At 40.2% G+C, this 22,181-nt stretch overlaps 1 protein-coding gene across 1 annotated transcript in view; it reads left to right on the plus strand.

Annotated features, from left to right (window-relative positions):
- Positions 1-258: 258 nt before the first annotated feature.
- Positions 259-22,181, plus strand: part of LOC148363220 (receptor-type tyrosine-protein phosphatase zeta-like) — a 72,825-nt gene continuing 50,902 nt past the window's right edge. Inside the window, exons 1-3 of the mRNA XM_088340803.1 lie at positions 259-530; positions 15,177-15,239; positions 19,082-19,261. Of these exons, the coding sequence (XP_088196929.1) occupies positions 476-530; positions 15,177-15,239; positions 19,082-19,261 (298 nt within the window). The 5' untranslated portion in view covers positions 259-475. The remainder of the gene's footprint in view (positions 531-15,176; positions 15,240-19,081; positions 19,262-22,181) is intronic.

Consider the following 22,181-nt stretch of genomic DNA (forward strand, 5'->3'; position numbering starts at 1 on the left):
TGTCTCTCTGTCTTTTGCATTCTTTTTCTCTCTTTCTTCAATTCTTTCTGCCTTTCTTTCTTTTTTCTTTCTTTCTCTCTTCGTATACTTATTCACCAAATGACCAATCAAGAATCGACCAATTAAATCCACCAAATTCCACATAAAACATGACTCATTTCTACGCACGCGAGCGCAATCGGCGCTGAGCGTGCGCGCCAGGGGCGGGGCTTGTGCGCACCCTAGGAGGCTCTTTCAGAGTGACAGGAGAGACGACAAGAAGACAAGAGGGAAGAGGAGCGCTCCTGGTCGCGAATTGGGAGGCGTTTACGAACCCCTAAGAAGTCGGACGGAACTCACAGGGGGGACCTCCTAAAAAAAACCACGGAGAAAGACGCTGCGAATCTCGTAAGGATGTATTTCTTTGCTGTCCCGTCGGAGTGACCCCACTCCCTCCCTAAATCCAAAGACCGACCCCCCCCCTCAGCAGACCGCGATGGACGCCAAGGTCGCCTGCATTGCGTTGCTCATCCTCCTCACGCTCCAACAAGGTCAGAATCCAACTTTTTCTAGACTTTTTCCTTTTTCATTTTCTTTTTCTTTCCTTTTTTTTTCTTCAAGTTCGAGGGGGCCTGACTCAACATGTTCGAGTTCTGGGTCCAAAATGTGGTCCCGCTGCTCTTTTGGGGGGTTTTGTGACGTCACGTTACGGGTCTGGGGTTCGTCTGGGGTTCTGGTTTGCTCCTGAACGTAAAACAGGGGTTCCCAAACTATGGCCCGCCTCTACATTTGGTCCGGCCTCCTGAACGATACCAGGGATGCAAACGCAAGGTCCTGGCGGTGAAACTCTTACCACTAGACTGCCAGTGCTATAGATGACATATGAATAGGCATTGGATTTGATCTCATTATCTTTAGTTTCGGTTCCAGGGATGAATGTTACTTTCATTGTGCATTCCACATGTTACAATGACGATAAATCTGTTGCTTACAATGCTAAAAAGATAATCGAGCACGGTTCACAAGCTCACGGCCCGGGGGCCAATTGTGGCCCCCTGGATGATAGTTTGATTCCCCCGCCTTAATATTAAAATTAAAGTTACAGTGTGTACTATTTTCCCCCTAGATGTCTCTGTATTATGTTGTGCCACCGAAAACGAGTGGTAAAAGCACAATAGAAGACAAAAATATTGATACTCAAAGTGACCCAAAAAATAAAATTAGAAATTGAAATAAAAAGGAAAGAAAGAAAGAGAAATATAAAAGATAAGAAAATTTGAAAGAAGAAGAAATAAAGGAAAAACAATGAAAAAGGAGAAAAATAAAAACATGAATAAAAAAAGAGAGAAATGGAATTATTGTTGTCTTAATGCTCTTTATTCCTTCCTTTTCATTCTTTCTTTTTCTGTTTCTTCTCCGTTTTCCTTTTTTTTGTTTTTGTTTTCCCTTCTTTTCTCTGAATTCCTGTTTTCCTTTTTTTGTTTTTGTTTTCCCTTCTTTTCTTTGAATTCCTGTTTTCCTTTTTGCCTCTTTTTATTCCTTCTTCCCTGTTTTTTTATTCCTTTAAAAAAATAATTTTCCCTTTTTGTCGTTCTTTGCGAGTGGCTGGGTAAAAATCCGACAAATAGGCTGCTTTTTGCTCTCTTTCATTTCCAAATTTCGTAGTCTTCCCTGGACTCATCGTTGGTTGCACGACACATGACAGCGACATCTAGAGGACACATATAAAACACTGTCCCTTTAAGAACAGCGTCCATACTGCTCTTTTGGGTCCTTTCTACTGTTTTGGGGTTTTGGGTTCTGTTATTATCTCCAGTCAAGTTTTATTTTTTAATTTATATTTTGGCGTCAAATTTTCTTCTTCTTTGTTTGTTTCGAAGGTGGGGTCCTTCGTTTGAAATGTCCCTAAAAAGTTGAAAGAGTTTTTTTTTTAAATTAAGTATTTGTTAACAATTCCCAACTTAGTTCACAGAGCCTTTAGATTTTTTTCTACACATGTATCTGCTTTTATCTTACTTTTAGCTAAGGTGCTCCGACTGTGAAACACATGCTGGTGCTTGCACTTTCTTGTTAGTGAAGCATGAAACTGGCGAAAGTAAGAAAAGGGGGGACGAAAAGTTGAAAGAGGAATACTTGACTCAAGCGCGTCACACAAGCAGCTTGACGGAGGCTGCAATGACAATTTATACCAATTTATTAGCAGGTAGAAATTTTTCGAATATCGCGCAGCCCCTTTAAGTAGTAAATAAATGTAAATCGTTTGGATATATCATTTATTCAAACATATTTTTTACTAAAAACAGAAGAAGGACGTCATTAAATGATTTTTTAAAATGTACTCTGTGCTACTCTTTCTGCTTGAGTCACCCTGCCAACAGGGGGCACTTCTACACGTCATAATCCAACAATAAATTGAAATCCTTGGCTCCCCCTAGTGGTCTGGAGCTTTTTGTCACGGTTGCCATGGCGCCCAATTGGCCCCGCCCGTGTGGCGCCAGCTGCGGCTCGTTGACAGATTGGCTTCCCTGCTATTTAAACCCAGTACTGACTGCCACTCTCCATTTATCAGTCCGTCAACTAACCTCTGCCCCGCAAGAGGTGGGTTCTGACTCGGTCCTGTTTCCTGTTGGTATTTCCTTTCCGGTATTGTTCCCGTTTATTTTGTCCTACTTAATATCGGTTTCCAGTTTCTTTCCAGTCTTGTATGTCCTGTTTAATTTTGATATCCTGTTTTGATATCAACCCTGTCTGTCCTGTTCTTTAATATCGGTTTCCAGTTTTGTTCCCGTCTAGTTTGTCCTGTTTGATTTCGATATCAATCCTGTCCGTCCCATCCTGTCCGGTATCGACCCCATCTGTCCGATATCTGGTCGGACAATTGGTATCCATCTCGTCGGTTTCTGGCTTCCTGTCTTTCCACACCAGACCGCTGCCTAACGCGCGTGACTCCCCATTTGCCAGTGATTATGCTAGCATGCTAACGAGTTTGTGGATTGAAAAAGGAAAAAAAATAATGTCTGTCTTGATTGAGTACATGTCAAATATCAATACTTTCTTCAAGTAATTAGTTTGAAAATGTATTTTTGACTGATTAATGTCGTCATTATTTAACAAAATTACGTTTACACAGAATTGTCGAAAATATATTGCAAGTTGTTTAATTTGAACTGTTAAAAAATAAGAGAGGATTTTCAAAGCAAAACAAAAATAATCGTTTATTTACCATAAAAATGTACAATTATTATTACTGATAACAAATTGTCCCTAGGTGTGAATGGGCGAGCGAGTTGTCTGTCCCTGTGATTGGCTGGCAGCCGTTTCTGGGATGGGCTCCAGCACCCCCGCGACCCTACTGAGGATAAGTGGTGCAGATGATGAGATGAGATGAATTCCTATTCTATTTGAGCATTGTTTATTTATGTATTTGTAGTAAATAAATATAAATCATTTTATTTATGTGTATTTCTCATCATTCAGTGGGATTCAATAATTTATTATTTATATATTTTTGTACTTAATGGTGCCAACACCAGCGTTACAACATGAAAGCGCAATTAACTGAGGCTTTTCTTAACCCAAGTTTACGATTCATCTCCCCCTTGTGGTCTGGAGCTCTTGTTTGTGCTGATGCTAGCATGCTAACATGCTAACATGTTTGTTTACTGAAGAAGAAAAATATAAGGATTCATCTGTGTTGCTAGCTTACGTGTCAAATGATAAAGATTTGACGTAAAGTAATCATTCGCAAATTAACATCATGAATATTCTGGTCTGAACGAGCAATGGAGTCGACGTGGGGAGGGGTCACTCTGGGAGTGGGACGTCTTTGCTCTCTTTTGGGAAAGATTAGACAAAAACTTGGCAAAGTGTGAAGCAGCCTTTTGTGGGCGTGCCAGCAGCCATTTTGGATTTTTAGAGGGCTGGTTCCCCTGTGCCACATTGAGACCCCCCTCCAATTCACCATCACTCGTTCATTCCCGACTCCCAGCGAATCTTTTGACCAATCGGGGGCTCAAATAGTTTCTCCAAAACAAGGAAAAAAAAACCTCATTGCTAAAGCTTCAGTAGAAAAAATGGACGCCCTCTCTTATGTACCCCTCCTTGACCCCCCTTCATGTTTGAAATCCTGCTTTGTCCCCCACGAGAGGCGCAAGGGCCCTTGAGAGCTTTTTGGGTGCCCAATGGTCCTCCTGGCGCTTCGCCACCTTGGCCCTTTAAACCTGCGCTCGATGCTGCAGGGGGTGGGCGGAGCTTATTGTGGGGGTGTGGCCTGCGGACCAGTATTTCTTTAAATGATAACAGGCCAGAATTTTTTTTTTAATGAAAACAAACCATTTTCAGGCATAGGGGGTATGCAGGGGAGACATAAGCCACTGGGCTTATGTGTGACACTGGGGGGGACCCTGCTATGACATCATTGAGTTGCATGCATAGAAATGGAGCTTTACACTCGCATTAATGAACAATGGGTTGCTCCTTTTGCTATATATGACAAGAACACTTGGTGAAGTGAAATTTCTCTTCTGTGCTTTGCAGTAAAGTAATAAAGTATGCAATAAAATGGGAAATCATTTAGAAAATCTCAATTACTACTGATGCCTTTGCAACATCCGTTGAAGGGGGATGACCTCTTCATTTTCCTCATGCTGAGGTATTGAGTTTTTCCTTGCCCTCATGGGCAACCGACCTAAGAAACTGCGTGTTCAAGTAGTGAGGAGGGCGAGGTGTGATGTGAGGGTAATCAGGAAAAGTGACCCCCGGGTTAGGGAATCTCAGGGAGGAAAGCATTCCACAGCACCGGGGCCCGAATGGAGGACGCTGCGGATGCTCTTGGGATCACTAGTAGACTAGCATAAGAGTAACAGCTGGTTGAGAGTCCGTGAAGTTCTACTTTTCTTCCTCGCTTGCCTATTTAAGGGTCTTGGGAAAAACAATATTAATTCAAGTTTCAGCTGCTGTCCTGAACGGGCCCAAAATGGAATGTGATTGGTGGAGGCCCAGAAGTGTGCCAAGGTCAATCAAGGACAAACGGAGCTGGATTTCAATCAGGTCGCGCCTTCAAATAGTTTTTCATTTTACCGAGACGCCGGCGGCAAGTGTAACCCGAGAGACTAATTTGTGAAAGAAAGAGAAAAAGGATCTTCTTTTGCAGCCATGACAGCAGATTGGCAACAACATTTAGGATGGTTTTGTCTTTGAGTGACAGCCTCCTCCTTCCTTCCTTCCTTGTTTCCTTCCTTCCTTCCTTGTTTCCTTCCTATCTTCCTTCCTTCCTTCCTTCCTTCTTTCCTTCCTCCCTTCCTTCCTTCTTTCCTTTGTTGTGCTTACCTCTTTCCTTCCTAACTTCTTTCCTTCCTGGATTCCCCTTCTCATGCTTTATCTTCCATTCTTCCTTTCCTTTCTCTCCATCCTTCCTGCTTTTTTTCCTAAATAATTTTTCCTTCCTTCCTTCTTTGCTTACTTGCTTGCTTCCTTTTTCGCTTGTTTCCTTCCTTCCTTCTTTCCTTTGTTGTGCTTACCTCTTTCCTTCCTAGCTTCTTTCCTTCCTGGATTCCCCTTCTCCTGCTTTATCTTCCGTCCTTCCTTTCCTTTCTATCCATCGTTCCTGCTTTTTTTCCTAAATCATTTTTTTCTTCCTTCCTTCTTTGCTTACTTGCTTGCTTCCTTCTTTGCTTGTTTCCTTCCTTCCTTCCTTCCTTCCTTCCTTCCTTCCTTCCTTCCTTTCTTCCTTCCTTCCTTCCTTCATTCCTTCATTCCCTCCTTCCTTCCTCCCTTCCTTTATTCCTTTCTTCCTTCCTTCTTTCTTTCCTTCTTTCCTTCCTTTGTTGTGCTTACCTCTCTCATTCCTAGCTTATTTCCTTTCCGGCTTCCTCTTTTCCTGCTTTATCTTGCGTCCTTCCCTTCCTTTCTCTCCATCCTTCTTGCTTTTTTTCCTAATTCATTTTTCCTTTCTTCCTTCTTTGCTTCCTTCTTTGCTTCTTTCCTTCCTTCCTTCCTCTCTTCCTTCCTTCCTTCCTTCCTTCCTTCCTTCCTTCCTTCCTGCCTTCCTTCCATCTTTCCTTCTTCCCTTCCTCCCTTCCTTCCTTCCTTCCTTCCTTCCTTCCTTCCTTCCTTCCTATTTTATCTTGCATTGTTTCTTCCTCCCTCTTCTTCCATCCTTCCTCTCTTTTCCATCTTTCCTGCTTTTGTCTTAATTCATTTTTTCCTTCCTTCCTTCGTTGCTTACTTACTTGCTTTATTCCTTGCTTGTTATCTTGCTTGCTTCCTTCCTTCCCCTCTCCTTTTTTTCATCTTTTGTTCCGTCCTTACAACTTTGTCTTTTTCTTGATAGATGTTTTTCTCTCTTCCTTGTTCCTTTGTACCTTCATCCTTCATTCCGTTTTCTTCCTCCCTTCCTTGCTTGCTCCTTTACTATTTTTGTCCTTCTTTCCATCTCTTTCTTTCTCTCTCTTTCTTCACTCCCAGCCTCGTATCGTTTCTACCTTTGCTACCTTCTTTCCTTCACCTCTTCCTTCCTTGATGATTATTTTTGTTCCTTCTCCTGTATTTCTGGTGTTTGTAACAAGCCGGAGGGAGAAGACATTCCTGTCCAAATCTTGGCCGTCTCCGTCCTCCTTTGAGGTCTTCATGCCCATTTATAGAGAAGAAAGAAAGGCGCACGTGCGAGGGATGGCCGGCAGCGTTACGACTTTTTACCTTTTGCGCGGCCGCCGGCAATAAATTTGCCGCGGTGTACAAAAGCGTCGGCGGTGAATCATCAGCTGGCAAATGTCGGGATGGCAAAGCGTCTTTGGAATTTTGTGTTTTTTCCGGCTTTGGGTTAGAGGTGACATGTTTAGTATTGATCAGACCCTCCAGGCAGGAAACTGGTGCACCCACGCCCCTGCCATTTTGCTAGTGTGTATTATTTAGTTCCCTTTCTTATGTCATTTAGCTCAGTGATCCAGTGCAGTGTTTTTCAACCAGCGTGCGGCATAATATTGCTCAATTTTATATAAGCGAAACAGTACAACATCATTAATGAATTTGCTTTTTTTCTTCGATCTGCTGTGTAACTCTCAAACTCATCCATATCAGTAGGTGGCAGCAGATTCCTTTTATTTGTTTTTTTAAAACCTTATTTTCTGCTCATGAGGTTGTTTCAAAAATAGGGAATAGCATGATTTATTCTTTTTTATGAGGCTGTTTAAGATTACACTGCAAAAAATGATAATATAAGTGGAATAAAGGAAAACTTTTGCAGATCATTTTTTCTTATTTTCATCATCTTCTTTTTTTACTTAAAAAAATCTTAAAACGGAGTAAGGAAATATTGTTCCTAAGGGCGGATTATTTTGGCTCATTTTAAGTATTATTTGGTTGTTTTTCTAGTAAAAAGTTGGATAAAAGTACAATCAAACTGTCAGGACCAGAACGGAAACAGGACCCAATTGCATGACGTTTACCACAAGTTTTATTGAAGGAAAGAGGAAGGGCTGCGCCCACGATCCGGTGTTCGCTCTCGTACTTGTGATCTGAAAACGGAAGTGGATCTTCCGTGGTGAGCGATGGCCTGTTAGGGACAAAAAACAGGTCGATAGCCGGGACAAGAGAGCAAAAATGTGGTCGGGGGCAGAAACGAGTCGTAAGCCGGGACGGGAGAACAGATGTGGTCAAGATTAAAAACAGGTCGTAAGTCGGGACGGGAGAGCAGACGTGGATCCGGACCAAAACGGGTCGTAGCCGGAGACGAACGGGAGCAAAAACGGGACAGGTGGAAGTCACGGTTGAAAAATGGTTGCCTAGTATACACTGAGGTTCACAGACAGATTGACCCCAGGGGACAAAAACTGGTTAATAAATACTAAAACCCCAAAAATAGCAAAATTATTATCAAAATAAATAAGTTGTATTACCTCCTGAAAATCAGTAACGACCAATAATAGGAAAAACATTTTACAGTATTGTCAATTTAGGCATTTAAGCTTAATAAGAAAAAAAAACACGAAACTGGTGCCAGGTTATAAACTTTTTCAACCTACAGTGATTAAAATTCTTTGCTTTAGGATCCAACGTACTCACCACCGCGACCCGTGTTCGATTCCCATTGCATCCAATGATTGGTGATTATGGTATCAACTCATCCTTTTTGCACAAATACGGTGATATACTACCGTAAAACCTTGCGTATAATGCACACCCAAACTGAGTTCTTTTTTAGGTAAAGGCCTTCTACACAAATAAATCCATTACCTCATTTCAGATCTATAAAGCACTTTTGAATTTCTGGCAAATTTGGGGTTTTTAAGTGCACCTCATAGTCCGGAAAATACGGTAATAGGAAAAAAAAGACCATAGTTAAAAAAAAAAATATTTCATTCAACGGAATGAAGCTTGGGGGAACTTGACGGTGCCAGTGGAGGTCCCCCACCCCCCCCCCCCCCCCCCCCGCCCTTGCCGGCGCAAGCTCAATAAGAGGATTAGCTATCTCCCAGGCCACGTCCCCCCGCTTGGGACCCCCCCAATTTTCCATTTCCAAATCCTCATGTTGTCTACATGGCAAAGGCTCGGCTAACATAAGGGGAAGGGTCCTGCCGCGTCCCGCTACGGCTAATCCTCACCGCCGTTTCCTCTGTCGTGCTAACTAAAGAAAGACGCTTAGCTAGCACGTTTCGCATCCATGCCAGCAATATTCGGAAATCGGAATATTTTGTTTATCTGGACACAAATAGTTCTATACTGCAAAAAAATCTGTCAATTGATAGAAAAAAAAATATCCGGTGTGTCCTTAAGGTTGTTTTGTTCATAAAAATGCAAAAAAACACACATAAAAACACAACACATGCGTAAAAACGTACCTTAAAACACGACACGATTGTAAAAACGTACTCTAACACACAAAACGTACTCGGACACTAACAAAAACGTACATAAACACCCACAAAATGCGCATAAACCTATGCAAACACGCACAAAGCGTACGTAAACACGTACAAAACGTACATAAACAAAACGAACGCAGACATAAACAAGAACATACGTTAACAAAAACGTACGCAAACACGCACAAAAATGTACGTAAACACGTACAAAACGTATATAAACACCTACAAAACGTACATAAACAAAACGAACGCAAACATAAACAAAAATGTAAGTAAACAAAAACGTACACAAACACGCACAAAAAAGTATGTAAACACGTACAAAACGTACATAAACAAACCAAACGCAAAAACGTACGTAAACAAGAACTTACGTAAACAAAATGTATCCAAACACGCAAAAAAACATACGTAAAGACGTACAAAACATACGTGAACATAAAATGTACACAAACACGGACAAAAACGTACATAAACCCGCACAAAACGTACATAAGCATATACAATACGTACTCAAACAAAACGAACGCAAATATAAACAAAAACCTACGTAAAAAAAAGCCTACGTAAAGGACAAAACGTACGTCAACAAAACGTACGCAAACACACACAAAAATGTACGCAAACACACACAAGAACGTACGTAAACACGAACAAAACGTATTTTATCACTTAAACAAAAGAAATACTTATGTTATTTTAAATATATAATTTTGCAAACGATGCTAATTCTAGTGAGAAAAAAAACGACTTTTATAAATGTCTTTTCTTTGTTAAAGGTGATCGCATTTTGCTCAAAAATATGTTTCTATTTTTAATGTTATCAATTTGAAAGAAAATAACAATACAGGAAACGGAATCGGGAAGAATACGGGTAGCCGGGACAGGAGAACGGAGCTTGGATCGGGGATCGATCTAAGAAACAGAATCAGGATACGGGTAGCCGACAGGAGAATGGAGCTTGGATTGAAGGATCGCTACAGCAAAAAGAATCAGGATACGGGTTGCAGGGACAAGAGAACGGAGTTTAGATCGGGGATCGACACAGGAAACAGGATCAAAACGGGAGCCAGAGTTAAAAGTGCTTGCCTTGCAGGCGCTGAGGTTCGCAGACAGACTGACCAGGAGTGAACGAGAATGAAGTGTTTAAATAGGAGGGGGACTAATCAGGGACTGAGTGGCAGCTGGGGCTGAACGAGTGAGCGTAGGTGAGGGCAATTGGCAAATCATGACACTTAAGGGCAGTTGCGGTGCTTGCTGACATGTTCTGAAAATAGCTCATCAATGCTGGGTCATTGTGATTTTCTTGAAAAATATGATTTATTTTTTTTATCCCGGTTGACTAAGTCCATTCAACCCTATTTTTATTCATTAACATGATAACAAAATAGTAACAACACAATACTTTTTTATTTTAGAAATTAAAATGAATAAATTCTGGTTCATGGGCTCCGCAGACAAAAACATCTATTCAAGTATAGATAATTATTTTTAAGCAATTCATTAAAAAAATAGGATGAGAATCTATTCATTTATTAAACACATTTATTTATTCATCTTTTGATCGATATCTTTTTACAGGAAATACAACAAACTCAATTCCAATTTATGATTTTTATAAAGTGAACGAGCAAAACATGTGCAATTTATTTTGCTAGCTATCTGGCTACCTTATTAGCTTTATAGCTAGCTATCTTCTTACATTCATAGATATTTAGCAAGCTATCTAGCTAGCTTTTTACATTTTTCTAATGCTATCTAGCTAACGTGTTATCAATTTTTTGCTTGTTAACAAGATACATTTTGCCCTCCTTTATAGCTAGCTAGCTAACTTTTTATCTTAGCTTTCTATCTGGATATTTTGTCAGAAAATTACGTTCATTTTAACAATTTCATAAAATTCTTCCCTTATCTGCTTTTTCTTGTTCTTGATTTTCATCTGACACGCATAAAAGTATCAAGAAATTATCACGAATCTAATAAAAATTCTAATTAAGCAGAAAACTATGCTAATTTTAGATATTTGAATATTTTTGTATGCTACTTAGCATACATTTTTTCTTTATTTTTTCTTGCTAGCTATCAAGCTAAATTTCGGCCTCCTTTCTGGCGAGCTTTTTATTAGCTTTCTATCTGGCTATTAAATTTGCTTTTACTTTTTTAGCTAGCGATCTGGCTCCCTTTTAGTTTTTTTACCTGTTTACTCTTCTAGCTAGCTTCAATCTACTTTTAGCTATCTAGAATAGAATAGAATAGAATAGAATAGAATAGAATATGGGCAGCACGGCGGCGCAGTGGTTAGTGCTTGTGCGGCACAGTTAATGTCATGGGAACCTGTCGTGGGTTCAAACCCAGCTCCAGACTTCCTGTGCGGAGTTTGTATGTTCTCCCCGTGCTTGCGTGGGTTTCCTCCGGGCACTCCGGTTTCCTCCCACGTTCCAAAAACATGCATTTCAGGTGAATTGGCCGGTCCAAATTGTCCCTAGGTGTGAATGAGCGAATGAGTTGTCTGTCCCTGTGTGCCCTGCGATTGGCTGGCAACCAGTTCAGGGTGTCCCCTGCCCACTGCCCGGAGATGGCTGGCATGGGCTCCAGCCCCCCCCGCGACCCTAATGAGGATAAGCGGTACGGCTGATGAGATGAGATGAGATGAGAATAGAACATACCTTTATTATCATTGTTACAAAATGGGTTGAACATATTGTGACAACGGAATTTCACGTGGCACTCCAGTCTCACATTTACTGTGGGGATTAAAAAAATACAATGAAAAAAGATTTTTTTAAAACAAAAAAAAGATTAAAAAAAATAAATAATTAAAAAATAAAGATTACAAAAATATTAAAAAAAGATAAAACAATATAAAAAAAAGATTAAAAAAATAAAAAATAAATAAAAACATTGAAAAAAGATGAAAAAAAGATTCAAAAAATAATAAAAAGATAAAAAATAAAGATAAAAGTAGATTTTTAAAAAGATTAAAAAAGAATAACAAATAGATAAAAAAGATTAAAAAAAAGATCAAAACAATTAAAAAAGATTATAAAAAGCTTTAAAAAAAATTAAAAAAGAGAAATAAAGAAATAAAGATAAAAAAAGATTAAAAAAAAGATTTAAAAAAGGATAAAAAAATAAAGATTTAAAAAAAAATAAAGATAAAGCAAGCCATCTAGTTACGTTGCTATTTGAGAAGTTGATATCAAAACGGAGTGCCATTCGCGCTAATTAGTAACAAAAAGTAGCCGCCTGAAAAAGGAACCCTGGGCTAGAGCAACCAGCCGGTCTCTTTCCGAATTTCCCCGAGAGGACGCAGACACGAGTCGTGAAGACAGCGTCTCGCAATCATTATTAAATGAAACCGTCCCGTCGGCCTGTCTCGTGTCAGCGCCGCGGCGTCTCGTTTTTACGAGTTTCGGAAAAACGATAAAACAGAAGCCTGACGAGACGGATCCGGCGCGTTCTCTTCCCTAAAGGAGGCGCTGGAATTGCCGCGAAAGAACGGGTTCAACTCCTTATCAGTAAAAACGGCCTCAAATCCCAAACCAAGAAGGACCCGAAATCAAGTAAATGTTGTTCTTGAACTCTTTCAAAAATAGGGACATTTTTGGTCTCTTTTGAAAGGGAACATTCTCAGGTTTTGTCCCAAACTTGTCAAGACCAGAACAGAGACAGGACCCACTTGCGTACATTTCTCTCCGTTTTTTTTGGGAAGGAGGGAAGGGATTGCGCACACAATCCGGTGATCGCTGGTCGCGGGGAGCGGGTAGCTCTGAACACGGAAGTGGGACTTCCGTGGCAGGTGGTGGCGGAGGTCAGTAGCCGGTACAGGAGAGCAAAAAACGTGGTCAAAATCAGAAAATGGGTCAAAGCCGGGAAACAGACGGGAGACAAAACAGGAGTGAGTCAGAGTCAAAAAGCTTGCCTAGCGTAAACTGAGGTTCGCAGACGGACTGACCACAGGTGACAGAAAGGAGTGGGTTTCAATAGGGACAGGGAGCCAATCAGAGTTCGAGGCAGTTGGCGCCAAACGAGTCATCTGAGTTTGAACACACCGAAATAAATGTTTTTTTTTACTCTCGCCTGAATTTTTTTGCAATCACATAATAGCGTCATGGGTATCTTAGCTGGAACACAGGTGAGACAATACCCTGAAATCTTACCTAGTATCTTGTCATATTTGCTCACAATCTGAAAAACGAAACATTGTGCTTTACCCGTTTTTCTAAGGGTACGTTTAGACGTTTCCAAAAGTGGCCGAGACTACCTTATAACTATGATTTTTACTTTTGCCAATATTTTTAGACATTGTGAAAGAGTTGTAAATGTTTGACTTCTCCTTCTCGAAATCAATCCATGATTGTGCTCACTTGCGCCTAGTAATGGTGCATAAAAAATCCTGATTGGCTTTGTGCACGTTTACTTTGAATACACACCGTAAATGTGTACAGATTTATGTGACAGATTTCATTGGCTAACCAATGTGTCAATCAACATTTGAATCGGTCACAATTGACTAAAGATTTTTGAAGCTGAATTTGTCACGATGTATGCAATTGGCCAAAAGCGGTGTCAAACAAATGTCAGTAGAGATCTGAGTTGTTTTATTTTTAAAGGGAAGTTCTGAAGCCAAACAAACGGGTTACAATGTAGACCATCAAATGATGCAGAAATGCTTTTAGGAGGATTTTTTTTTTGTTCTGTCGACATTATTGTGTGTTGTAAGAGTAAATATTTTCACGGTTGGATTTACTGGACTTTCCTGAATGTAACCAGACCATATTTGCGGGGTATAGTGTCATGAGGAGAAGTACCCAGCGCTTCTGGGTGAGCTATCCCCTTTTTATAGTTTTCGGTATCTTGTTTCAGACTGATGGTGATGTTTCTGTGATGAGTTGATTTTGCAATGGTCATCATATATCGAATCCTAAGAGTTTAAGATTCGCAATGATATGTGCCGACATCTTGAAGACACGACTTTATTTATCAACCCTTTCCGCGGCCCACCGGTTAAGGGTTTGATAACAAAACCCGGGTACAAAGTATCAAGCATAAAAGTGGTCTCAAAACAACAGTGTTGGGCGGATGACTTTAAAAAGTAATTAGTCATAATTGCTCATGAATTCATCCCAAAAGTGACTGAGTTACTTTAGAGTAAAAGTTACTAGTGATAGTATAATAGAATAACAATCAGCATGTACATAAACACGCACGGAAATATACGTAAGCACGTACAAAGACATACTCATAAAGGAACAAAGACGTAAGCAAACGCTCACAAAACATACGGCTCCCAATCGCCTCTTCACATTGGTTTTGTTGCTTTAATCCATATATCACCAATAATTATGTTACATTATGCACAAAATGGCGTCAGAATAAAGCAGATGAAGACAAAAAATACTTAACTAAATAAAAGGAGAAAAAAATAAATAAAAAGGAAAACAAAGAGAGAAAAAGAGAAAAAAGAAGGAAAAAGCGAGGAAAAAAAAGAAAAAAGATGGGAAATAGCTAGATTCATAGAGGGAAAAAAATCGGGGGAAAGAAACTAAAGAAGAAGAATGTCAGGACCAGAACGGAGACAGGACCCACTTGCGTAACGTTTCTCACAGTAGACAGTAGAGCAAAAAACCTGGTCAGGATCGGAAGCGAGTCGTAAGCCAGGAGAGTAGGCATGGTCAGGATCAAAAACGGGTCGAAGTCGGGGGACAGACAGGAGCAGAAAACAGGTGGGAGTCAGGGTCGAAAAAGGCTTGCCTAGTGTTAACTGAGGTTTGCAGACGGACTGACAAAAGGCGACAGAATGGACTGGATATGAATAGGGACAGGGAGTCAATCAGAGTCCGAAGCAGTTGGCGGCAGAGGAGCGGGCACAGGTGATTCACATCAGTAATCATGAAAAAGAAATAATAAAAACAATAAAAAGTGGGAAAGAAAATGTAAAAACAAAAACAAAGACTTAATTAGATTTAATCAAAAGCTAGAAAAGAAGGAAAAAAGTCAAAATTAGAAAAAAGGAAGAAAGGAGAAAACACTGGAGAAATTGAAAAAAAGCACTAGAAAGCAAATAGATAGGAAGAAAAAGGAAAAATAATTTCATGTGAGATTCTGAACGTTCCCCGAAACTGTGATGAAAACCAATAGCAGACCAGCATCTTAAACATCATGGGACAGAATGAATGTATATGAATGAAGGATTTTCAACAAACTTATCAACAGATTTTATAAAAATGGCTCGGTTCAAAAACTAAATAAACACAGTATCATTAGCTTATGAAAGTATTGTCATAAAAATATGGAAAATAATAATTCCGAACGTTTTCTCTTTGATTGCAGCCGCCGCTTACACGTACCGCCACCAGCGCAAATTCACCGAGGACATGGATTGGTCGTACGCTGGTAAGTACGGAGTTTGATTTATTTTTCCGATTTTTCAAAATTCCTCAAATTCATTTCAATCCTGTATTCTTACATTGTGACGTTCCCGGAGAAGTCACTGAAAGTATGTGTTTACGAATAAATAACGGCTCAAGTGGAGGTATTGAAGTGTATTTTATGGAATGCAGGCAGTATCCTCTTGGGGCCTGCTAACTATTCATCAAGAAAGCCTTCGCTTCGGTGCTGGGAAGTCTGCTCAAGAGCTTGCCTCCCTTTCTACATTTCTTGACTTTACAGTGACGCATTGAACCCTTTGTGTTACTAAGTTTCACTTTCCTTACTGTTCATTTATTATGCTGGCACGTCATCTACTGACCAGCATTATTTGATTATGTGATTCCTGTCCAAACCAATCAGATTAGTTTCATGTGTTAGTGTGATATCGCTTAAGCCAATCAGATGTGTTGTTTTATGCCTGTGTTTTCAATAAATGAGTCTCTAGCCATTGGGGACACGTGTTTTTGTCCTGAGATCTTGGAAGCACACGCCTCTGATGGGAGGTGTATGAAAAACCTTTATCCTAATACAATCTCAAGTTTTAACTTAAACAGGTTAGGTATTGAAATTTACTTTCATAGTTAGCTCCGTAGTGTTAGCTCGTAAATGTTAGCCAAAGTCAAGCTCGCGGCTAACAAAAGCTTTGAAAACAAATGGACTATATGTCATACGTAAGTGCTTACCAACGAAAATGTTTCAACTGCAGAAAGTTAGCTCGGTAGTGTCTATATCTAAACATTAGCCAAATTCAGGCTAGCGCTAACAAAATTTTGAGAACAAACAGACTGAAAGTCACACACTCCGTACATGTTCATGAATTAAAAAGGCACTGTCGTAATAGCATATAAACATTAGCAAATGTCTGGCTAGTGGCTAACAAATACTTTGATTTAAATGTCACACACAAACGAATGCAGCTCACATGTAGTAAGTTAGCTCTGTCCTTTTAGCATATAAACGTCAGGCAAAGTCCAGCTAGCAGCAAACAAAACCTGAAAGGATGAACAGAATTGAATGTCACACACAAAGTACCTGTTTAGTGTAATAAGTTGGCGCTGTTGTAGTAGCATGTATACATTAGCGTATGTCTTGTTAGCGGCTAATAAATACTTTGTGTGTGACATTTAGTTCATTCAATTCAAAGTATATGTCTGCAAATGAATGCAGTTAAAGTAAGCTCTCTAGTGTTAGCATGTAAACATTAGCCAACTAGCAGCTAACAATAACGTGGACTCAGAGGGATCCACCAACTTTTGTCGATCAGATCATAACACGTTACAAAGCTTAGGAGCCGGGACTCTTACTCTCGGCCAAAAGGCCAAGCTAAGGACCTAGCATCAAAACCTTGCTACGACCATTGTTAATGCACCGAAAGATTTATTCGAAATGAAGAGAAACTACGCTGACGGTGATTCATGTTCACCCCCTTGACGTCACGAGCACAATGGTGTACTCGGCAAATCGCGCTGTATATACGCGGAGAAAGGCGTTTGACTGTCACACGCGTAACACGCTAATTTCACGTAATAACACCGCGATACAGGCGCAGAACATGCTATTACCATGCTCCGCCCACGATTACCCGCTGAAATTTCCCGTCCTACCCATGTGTAATCACGCCCTGGCCGCGGCCAGAGCACGTCGTTCCGCGTCATTTCCGCGTCATTACCTCGTGTTGACCACGTGTGCGGCACGCGGTTTAACACGTGCTCAAACTTTTGAGAAGCTCAAAAGTTTTGAACGCGGCCAACCACGTGAAAATTTCCGACCGCGAGTAAAGCACTGCTCTATCTCGTCTATATGGCGGTCTCAAAACGTCCAACAGCGCCCAACGACATCTGCTTCACGGCCAGAAGCTTACGGCCGCGGTCCAGCCTTGATAAACTCGTGAAAGGCTGTGTCCACGCGCTCTCAAGAATTGAACAGCGCAAAATATTTTCGCGCTGCCACCCGCGCGCGAATTTCCGACCTCGTGTTAAGCACTGCCGTAACTCGTCTGAATGGCGATCTCAATGCGTCCTATAGCGTCCGCCTCAAAGTCAGAAATTTCTGGCCGTGATTCAGCCGCAAATGTCTGTGTGACCGGCCCCTAAGATGCGATTTCTATCGGCCTCCTTTTTTGTATGGGTTTTTTTCTTTCGACCAAAACCCAAAATGCGCTTTTGGTGTTCGGGCTTTGTTCTACATATATTAAGATATCATTTCTGAAGTGGAATTTCTGCAGTTGAGCACCGTTTTTCAGTTGGAGATTTTTACATTCATGTTTAGTCCTGGAGCCTGCCGTCCTCAATGAGAAGCAGATGTTAGGAATTGCCCGGCCTGGAACTGCTCCAAGTCTCCAATGACTGCAAATGACCGGCAAAAGAACCCTTGTACCCCAATAATACGCCCCCCCTCCCCCCATTAGCAGCCTCACTCAGTTAGCCTCCTGAGGCCAGTAATGAAAAAGGGGGTCACCTGAACACAGCGCACCTGCTCGTCCACATCATTAGTGGGGTGCACTTTTTCTGCCTGTCCCTGGAGCCAAGGACTGCAAACTGAACTGCCCCTTCGGTAGACATTAAGCTTTGAAACAAAAATAGGTGAGAGAGTTAGAGAGAGTATAAAAGAGAGAAAGAAACAAAGAGAGCAAGATAGTAAGAGAGAGAGAGAGAGTATAAAAGAGAGAAAGAAACAAAGAGAACAAGTTAGTGAGAGAGACCGAAAGAAGAGGGAGAGAAAGAGAAAGAGATCAAGTTAGTGACAGAAAGAGAGAGAGAGAAAGAAGGAGAGAGAGAGAGTATAAAAGGGAGAAAGATTGTAAGTTATTGAGAGAGAGAGAGAGAGAGAGAAAGAGAGGCAGACAGAGAGAAAGAGAAAGAGAGCAAGTTAGAGAGGAAGAGAGAGAGTATAAGATAGAGAAAGAGTGCAAGTTAGTGAGAGGGAGAAAGAGAAAGAGAGAGGCAGACAGAGAAAAAGAGCAAATTAGAGGGAGAGAGAACGAGTATAAAAGAGTGAAAGATAATTAGAGCAAGTTAGTGAGAGAGAGAGAGAGAGAGAGAGGGAGAGAGAGAGAGAGAGAGAGAGAGAGAGAGAGAGAGAGACAGAGAGAGAGAGAGAGAGAGAGAGAGAAAGAGTATAAAAAGAGAAAGAGAGCAAGTTAGAGAGAGGGAAAAGAGAGCAATAACAAAAGAAAAACAATGCTTGTGAAGGAGAGCGAAACAAATGGAGAAGAAGTGAAAAGGATGGAGAGGAAAGATGAAAGAGAGACGGGGAAAGCAAAATTGAGAGTATAAAGAAGAAAGAGATGGATAGATGGAGAAAAGAGAGAAAACATAGAGAAAGCAATAGAGAGATAAGAAACAGACAACGAGAGTTAGAGAAAATGAGAGAGTGATAAGTAGAGACATTTAGAGACAGCGAAAGAAAGGAGAAAGTAAATGAGAGAGAGAAAAGGGAGAGAGGATGAATGAGATAGAGACACAGAGAAGGGGGAAAAATGAGAGAGGAAAGAGAAATGAGAGATAAAGACAAAGAGAGAGACAAAGAAAAAAAAGAGAGAGGGAAAGAGAGAGAGGCGGGGGGGAAAGAGAGAGACAAAAGAGAAAGTAAAGGAGAGAGAGATGGAGAGAAGAGAAAGAGAGGGAGAGAAAAAAACATAAATAAAAGTGAGAGAAAGAGAAAGAATGAGGGAGAGACACAGAAATGAAATGAGACTATAAGGAAGAAAGGATTAGATAGGTAATAAGAGAAAGGGAGAGAGAGAGAGAAAATGAAAGAGAGCGAAAACGAGAGCTAGACACCGATTTGACCTTTTCCATGTTTAGGAACCCTCAACCAGAAGAACTGGTGGAAGAAGTTCCCTTCGTGCAGCACGGCAAGGCAGTCCCCCATCGACATCCAGGAGAGGCTGGCGCAAGTCAAGCTGCAGTATCGGACGCTCCGATTGGACGGTTGGGATCGGCCCACCGGACCACGTACCAACGTTAACAACGACGGAAAAACTGGTAAGAAAGGTCTTCTTGGTATCTTTCTGTTTCAGTGCTGAGTTCTGAATATTACTTCACACGAGACTTTCACACAGAACCACAAGAGGGCGCTCCAGTCCTGTCCTGTGTCGCTCATTCCAATCTTGATTTCCGTCCCCTCCCGAGTCGGTGGAGTTGTTTACCTGTAAAATTAACAATATTTCCTTTTGATTTAGTGATTTGGAGTAAAGATAGTGTTCACCTAATTGGAGTTTTTTAATGCATGGTATTAAATGTATCGCTTAAAGGGGCAGTGTGTTATCATGAGCGCCTCCTAGTGGTACAAAAAACTAAAATAAAAGATTGATTCAAATACTAGGTAAAAAATAAACAAACTAGTATAAATGGATATTTGTATTTCTTTCACATCGTAGAATCTTTACCTAGAGGTTGTGACATGTTTGTCTGGTATCTTGCTGCTACGCTGTGCCATGTGGAGCAGGTTTTCGTTCGATTGAGGGAACAGTGTCATCTAGTGGTCAAATATTACACACTGGGGGTCTTTTTTAAAAAAACAACAGAAGAACAATTTCTGAAATATTACATTAACGCTGACTTTGTTTGTCTTCGCTTGTTTCGTCTTTTTCTCTCTGTCGGGCTTTCTCTGTGTCTTGTTCTCTCACTCGCTTTTTTTTATAATTATTCTATCTCTTTTTTTTTCTCTCTCTCTCTATGTCTATTTCTCGCTTTCTTTTTTCTCATTTTTTTCTTTATTTCTTTCACGCTTTCTCTTTCCCTCTTGCCTTTTCTTTCTCTTGTTCTTACACTCTTCTTTTCTCTCTGTCTATTCCTCTTTCTTTTTTCTCTTTCTTTTTCTTTCTTTCACACTCTCTCACTTTTTCTCTCTTGTTCATTCAATCTCTCTCACGCTCTTCTTTTCTTTATTTTGCTCTCTGTCTCTCTCTTTTCTTTTTTCTCCTTTCTTTTTTTTCACCTTTTCTCTCTTTCTCTCTTGTATGTTCTCTCTTGTTCTTACACTCTTCTTTTCTCTCTGTCTCTGTCTATTTCTCTTTCTTTTTTCACTTTCTTTTTCTTTCTTTCACACTTTCTCTCACTTTTTCTCTCTCGTACATTCAATAGCTCTCACACTCTTCTTTTCTTTCTCTCACTCTCTGTCTTTTTTTCTTTTTCTTTTTCTCTTTTCTTTTTCTTTCTCTCGTTCTTTCATTCTCTCTCTTATACCGTATACTGTATTTTTCGAGGAGACTCTTTTCTCCCTTTCGTTTTTCTCTTTTTCTTTTTGTCACTCTACCTTTCTCTCTCCTTTGCCTCTTTCTTCTTTATACTCTCAATTTTGCTTTTCCCGTCTCTCTTTCATCTTTTCTCTCTATCCTTTTTACTTCTTCTCCATTTTTTTCGCTCTCCTTCACAAGCATTGTTTTTCTTTTGTTATTGCTCTCTTTCCCCTCTCTCTAACTTGCTCTCTTTCTCTTTTTATACTCTTTCTCTCTCTCTCTCTCTCTCTCTCTCTCTCTCTCTCTCTCTTTCTCTCTCTCTCTCTCTCTTTCTCTCTCTCTCTCTTTCTCTCTCTCTTAAAGTTAGGAGTGACTTGTTTTTGTTGCTTTTCTCATCTGAAAAAAGAAAGTTGAGGTTCGTGTCACTCGACAAGGGACAAAAAACGTTGCCTATGCGGCTCCATCGGCTGAGTCAATATTTGCTCCGAAAAGGCCAAACACAAAGCACAAAACGATAGGAGTCCTTTTGTTGTTTGCCCAGAAAACGACTGCTAGCACTCAAATCACAAAAACAACTATCAGCGGGAGTGGCGGGATACATTTCAGCAATCAAACGCTGAAGTGGTCAGCAATTTGATAGTGTTCCCCCCAAAAAAAAGAAAATAGAAAAAGAGGAAGGGGATGAGCGGTGGAGAGAGAAAGAGAGAGACAGAAAATGAGGGAAAGAGAGATAAGAGGAAAAAGAGAAAGGAAAAGAAAAAAGAGAGAGAAAGAGAAACAATGAGAGAAAAAGAGAAAGAACAAAAGAAAGCAAAAAGAGTTACCCAAGAGCTAAAAGGAGAAACAGAGAAAGAAGATTAAACATTGAAAAAAGAGAGAAAATAAAAGATGGAGAGAGAGAGAGCGGTGGGGAGAGGGGGAAAAGAGAGAGGTGGGGAAGAGTGAGAAATGAGAGAGGAAAAGAGGGAGAAATGAGAAAAAGACAAAAAATAATGGAGAAAAATGAGAGTGAGAGAAAGATAGAAATGTGGATGATGGGGAAAGAGGAAAAGAATAAAAAAGGAGAAAGGCGAAGGTAACTGAGAGAAAAACAGAGAGAATGAAAAAACCTGCCACTAGAGAAAAACAGAGAACGAAAGAGACAAAAAAGAGAGAACAAGACAGACAAAGAGAGTGAGAGAGAAAATGAAAATGAGACAGAAAGAAAAAGAGAAGAAGAGCAGGCAAAATGATATAGTAAAGGAGAGAACAGATTGAGAGAATGAGATACAATGATAGAGACAGAGAGAGAATTGAGAGAGGGGAAATGAGAGAGACAGAGGGAGCTATAAAGTAAGAGAGAGAACAAGAAAAAAAATAGACATGAAGAGATACAGAAAAGAAAGAGAAAGTGAAACTAAAAATGAGAGGATGGGAAACAGAGAGAGGTAGAGACAAAATACATAAAAAGGAAGAGAGAGAAAAAACAAAATAAAGAGAATGAGAAAATGAGATTAAGCAAAAGAAAAAAATAACAAATATGAGTGTGTGTGTATGAGAGAGAAAGAGAGGGAGAAAGATAAAAAAATAGAGAAATAAAGAGATACAGAAGAGAAAGAGAATGTAACACTGAAATGAGAAGATGAGAAAAAGAGAGAGAGACAGAGGAATAAATGAGAGCAATCTAGAGAAAACGCGAAATACATAAAGAGGAAGAGAGAGAAGAAATCGAAAAAACAAAGAGA

Source organism: Urocampus carinirostris, chromosome 7 (genome assembly GCF_059441175.1).
Source record: "Urocampus carinirostris isolate Australia breed hairy pipefish chromosome 7, RoL_Ucar_1.0, whole genome shotgun sequence".
NCBI lineage: Eukaryota > Metazoa > Chordata > Actinopteri > Syngnathiformes > Syngnathidae > Urocampus > Urocampus carinirostris.